This window comes from Anopheles aquasalis, chromosome 3, assembly GCF_943734665.1.
Source record: "Anopheles aquasalis chromosome 3, idAnoAquaMG_Q_19, whole genome shotgun sequence".
Taxonomy (NCBI): domain Eukaryota; kingdom Metazoa; phylum Arthropoda; class Insecta; order Diptera; family Culicidae; genus Anopheles; species Anopheles aquasalis.
In genome coordinates this window covers 56,626,049-56,631,048 of record NC_064878.1, presented here as the reverse complement: position 1 = coordinate 56,631,048, position 5,000 = coordinate 56,626,049, and the positions used below count along the sequence as shown (strand labels likewise).

Genomic DNA, 5,000 nt, shown 5'->3' with positions numbered 1-5,000 from the left:
AAAAACCGAAAATATTTCAACATTAGCCTCGGATCATTAATAATCTCTCTACGCCAAGCGCCAACGGGTTGCTTTGTTTTTTGTTGTGTGCCTCTGTGTGTGATGTGAGTGTGTTCCAACAGCCCAACCTAGGGGCCCCGCAAGCTTCATAATGATGCTGTGCTCCAAGGAGGCTGCGCAGGCAAAAGGTGCAACGCGCGCTGTGGCCTCGATGCCGATGTCGTTTCGGTGATGGTATGCGAGCATAATTCTTTTCCTTTTTTTTTTGTTTCTCCAATTTTTCATGCACTCTAATCCACCACACAGCACACAGACACTCGCGGACACTACGATGCGTGTCGATACGGTCAATCTGCGCCCCTAAAAGCCCTCCCCCGCCCCCGTCTTTGGTAGGGCTGAACCAGGCGCCAGGGACCAAACTGTTGGAGGTGATCGCATTCGTTTCGAAGCGCGTGTGTGAACCGCGCCGTCCATGATCGATCATCGACTTAGAGGGCTTAGCATATGGAGAGGGCCAGGATTATGCGTCCGAGTTCGAGATTTTGTCTTACGGACGACTGGTACGGGCATTCAAAGATGTGGAAATGGATTTTCTCTTGGTTTCGGTTCAGAGAAGCAGTCCAGCGTAGATGTGTTACACTCTGTTACACTGTCCTCCCCTTTCCAGATGGTGGTAACAGATCAATTATCAGTTCGGTTGTAACTCATCTCATGCTGCTGCTGATACATGATTTTATGTTTTTTTTTTCTCTCATCTCTCACCATCAGATACCCCGAGCGGCGTGGTGATCATGATCATTGTAACATGCAAATGACTGTTTGCTCTCTCGCCGTCGCCTCGTCTTCACAGCGCACCCACTTGACATCCCGTTGCACTTGAGATACCGTGAAATGGGAGTGATGGCAGGCGGCATCCGTACACGAATGCTCAGCTCAAGGTGAGAGCGGTCGACGCGGTTCACAGTCAGCCAGCATCACAACACAGCTCAATCGGTGCGTCAAGTGGTAGACATCTTTCCAAACAGTCCCAGCCTTCCAGCAGCCACACTAGCAGCAGCAGCAGAAGGCTCATCTTGAGGGGCCACCACTCGTCGCAACCGCATCGTCGGCAACATTAGAGATCAGCCCGAGTGGCCCGAGAGTGATCCGAGCACGTCCGAGTCGAGGTAACATCTTCATAAGCGCACCAGCGCGCGGATTGAGTGGCCCGGATCGGTAACAGAATTGTTTTTCTATCCGAAAGAGAAAAAAAAACTCCAAAACCAGCGAGTGCTAGGCCACTTCTTGGAGCTTCTCGACGCCTCCGGTGACTCTTGAGCCGCGTCATCAACTCATTCGTTCGAAACAGTGTTGTGACCGCGGTCCAGCCCCTTCGGAGTTCGGAGTGCAAAAGGAGGTGGTTCAAAGACAGCCACCAACCCCCGTGGGAGGTTGACTACCGTGGACTGTTGGCGCTGGTGGTCCTGCCCGTCCCTGGTTCCCGGGGATCGAATTTTACACTACCACCGGGATGTGGCCCGGTCGCGTGAATCGCTTCCGGGCGTGGAACGATCATAAAGTTGGCGTTCGAATGACAATCCCCTAGCCACCGGGTGGTTCGTGGTTGGCCATAAAATGGTACACTTTATGCGGTTTTTCGGGATCCGTTACGATCCGTTCATGGGGAGCGCGTCGGAGAGTTTTTCGCCGGAAAAGAACGGACTTGGACGCTAATGGTCGTGTTTTTTGGGGCTGCTGCTGCGTGCGAGTTTCATGTGCTGGTACCAGTGCATTCCAATGGACCTTTGGCGCCAGGTGGACTACTTTTTGGCAGAGAGTCAACCCTCGATTCGACCAACAACGCCGAGATACAACGAGCTGAAGATTCGATCCGAGATGTTCGGATGTCGGAGGTCCCCGTGGGGGGGGGGGTTTGATGATAAAGCTTGGAGTATACAAAAGAGAGAAAGAAAAAAGAAAGAAAGAGAAGAGAGAGAAGGGCCTTTCCCTCCTGCACGAAACTTTGGCCACCAAGTCAGCCAGCATCAGCAGCGGTTGGGATTTGCATAAATATGTATAAAATGTAAATTATATCACCCGGGCTCTCTCAGCTAGAGGAAGAGAAGAAAGAGGAAGAGATGCTGCTTGTGATGCGCCTCCAACATACACACCACCGGAGCACAGTTCACTATCCAAGCACTGCTAACCGTGACGACGACGGCTGTCAGGATGAGTTCGAGGCCCCAAACTCGAAGCTCGATGGCATCGTAGCATCGTAGAATGAGGATATGTTTAGGAAGAACTTGGTTTCCCCATTGCTTCTCCTTCTCTGCTCTCTATCACACCGTATCTTTCTCTATCTTTCGTGGTCTTTGCCAGATTTACTATCACCATTTTACAAGACATCGAACACTGGCGGTACCAGCGGTTCGGAATGACATCTTGGCGCTTGGCGAAGGTGAGAGAGAAGGTGCGTCTTCTTAAAAGTGTTTGGAGTTCAGGTGGCATTCAGAAGTAACATGCTTTACGTTTTCACATATGATACTGATGGTTGGCTATCACATTACACGATAGCACCAGCAGCACCGCGATTGAGCACCAAGTGTCAGCAGCATCATCATCATCATCGAACATCGTAAACACGTCTTTCCGAACAACCCCGGGACAGGCAGGGCAAACGACAATCCCGTGTTGGTTCTCTTCTCTAAACATTGTCTTGCCGGCTGGCAGCTGATGGAGCACAGCATGGAGCATGGATGATTCATCACCCCGGGTCCCTGGCTCCATGTGGCGATGTCATAAAGCTCGACAACGATCGGGCATCGATTTCGGGTGAAGGTGGTGCCTCCACGGTTGAACAATTTGTAAATCAACACGATGCTTGCCTTCCAATAGAGTGACAGAAAATTCAAATGAAGAGAATCTCCTTAGGGCGCGCGCTAGAGCCAAATGATCTTCATAAAAAGGCTCGTGCCTGGCTCATGATCAACGCGCTTTGCCTTTTGCGATCGCTTTCAAATGGAATTCGGTCTACTTTCGTCCCAAATTTCTTTCAATTTAGTCAACACCACCACAAATTTCTATAACACTTTTCAGAGCTCCATTGGCCAACGATTCGAAGAGCAATCCGTGGCCAAACAAACGGAGCGTCCAGTGACATGAAATTCACGATTTTTTCGTGGGGTAAACATTGATCCACGCTCGAATCATGATCGATTTGCGATTGTGCGCCGATGCAACCCTCTCCCTAGCTTACCATAAGCAGGTCACCAGCACCACCAGCGACGCTCCAGCTGCTCGGTGAAGATCAGTGCTGACAATGATCTCCAGCAAAAAGGCATCGGCAAGCTGGCGATCGAAATGATCGCTTGCGATTACGATTTTCCCTCCCCCCTCCCCCCCAAAAATCCCACTGATCTTCGGCGAGAGATATCGTTTTCCTTCCAACGAGTCGTCTTCCAGGGCGAGAGAGGTCCGAAAAATCGAAAGTACAAATCGATTCGGCACGCTGTTCAGAAACATTTCAAACAAATGTCCACCACGGCAACTCTGGAATGCTCCGTGGTGGGGAGCCAGCGAATGATCTGCAATTATTTTCTATTGCGAGGATTGCGCACCGAAGCAAGAAGAAGCATCCGGTGCGATACCTGGTGGTCAGCTTTGGGGAATTATCGATAAAATAGTTGTCGGTGAAAAAAAAAAACGCAGATCCAAGATGCCGAGCCACGGCAACCGCCCAAGACGATTGCGGCATGCTGTTTGTTGTGCCGGTTGGATGCCGCCTCTCGCCGCAGCAGGCTGCGTCGTCATCGTGCGCCACATTGTGAGGCGGCATTGAGCGTACCATCGGCATTTCATATTTTAATTTGATTTTATCTCATCCCGCCAGGCCGGGGTCGCGGTCGCGGTGAGCCTGCATGAAGAGTCGCCGCACCATTGCGCCATTACCGCAATGATCGAATGATCTGCTTCTCCCGGTTTAGCTTTTGGATTCCGATTCGAGGTGTCTGCTGCAAGACGCGGCGGTGGCGGCGGCGTTCGTGATCATCATGGCATGACTTGCGCTTCAAGTGCCACGGATCTCACCCGAGAACTGTGGTTCTGGGTTCGTGGGATCCCGTGTGTCACCGTGAGTCCAACCAAGTTCCCCAAGGACCGGAGGAGCGGATCATAAATCATCCACAGTGACACTGAAGTGTGACGGTGAGAGTGATCTTGAAAAACCAATACCCCGGTTGATGCGGCATCCATTTCGGTGCTCCAAATGCAACGCAGCACGCAGCCGGGGTTTCTGTCAACCGTCCTGTCCGGGGCCGTTTGCCCGGGGATATTAACTCTCCATTAATATTCATAATCGGTGAGCGAGAAGCACCAGCCATCCTTCCTCTCGACCATTTCTCGGTTCTGGTTTGGCTGACGTGTGTTTTGATAGCCACCGGACACATTCTGGACGCACTCTGACAGCCACTCTGACGGGCCCGGCACCGAAAAGCCCGGCATTTCTTACCTTGAGCTGTTCCAGCTTGATATCCATCGCAGCGTTGATGATGATCGTCGATCGAGGATTCTGTTTTGGTAGCCGGCGTGTCGTCGACGGATTAGCGTTCCCGCGAAGGCGCGCACGGAAAAGGAACTGTCCACTGAGAGGCGCTGGCACGGGATTGAAACTTACTTCCACAATCGGGTCAATTCACGGTCTTGCAGTCGTTTTGAATCATTTCGTACTTCACCAGCATCGCATTCCACACGCAGCCACACACAAATTTCACATGTTCTCACGGCAAGCACGCACGCACGCACGGACGGACGGACGCACGATCGAACGGCGAACGATCCGGTTTCTGATCCGGGAGATAGCGAGATAGCGAACACACGAACTGGCCGCGGATGCTGCTGCCGGTCGACTCAAACGAGGGTTCAACGAAGGGGCTCGACGAGTTTCAAAAGCTCGCTCGCTCGCTGTAGTGCGCCTCCATTGGTTGGCTCGGCTTCGGGTTTTCTGTGCGTCTGTGTGCTGCGCC

At 52.0% G+C, this 5,000-nt stretch overlaps 1 protein-coding gene across 1 annotated transcript in view; it reads right to left on the bottom strand.

The window, feature by feature from the left end:
* LOC126576822 (uncharacterized) overlaps positions 1-4,603 on the bottom strand; it is a 32,232-nt gene extending 27,629 nt beyond the window's left edge. The window contains exon 1 of the mRNA XM_050238125.1: positions 4,487-4,603. Coding sequence (XP_050094082.1) covers positions 4,487-4,513 — 27 coding nt within the window. The 5' untranslated portion in view covers positions 4,514-4,603. The remainder of the gene's footprint in view (positions 1-4,486) is intronic.
* Between the last annotated feature and the right edge of the window lie 397 nt (positions 4,604-5,000).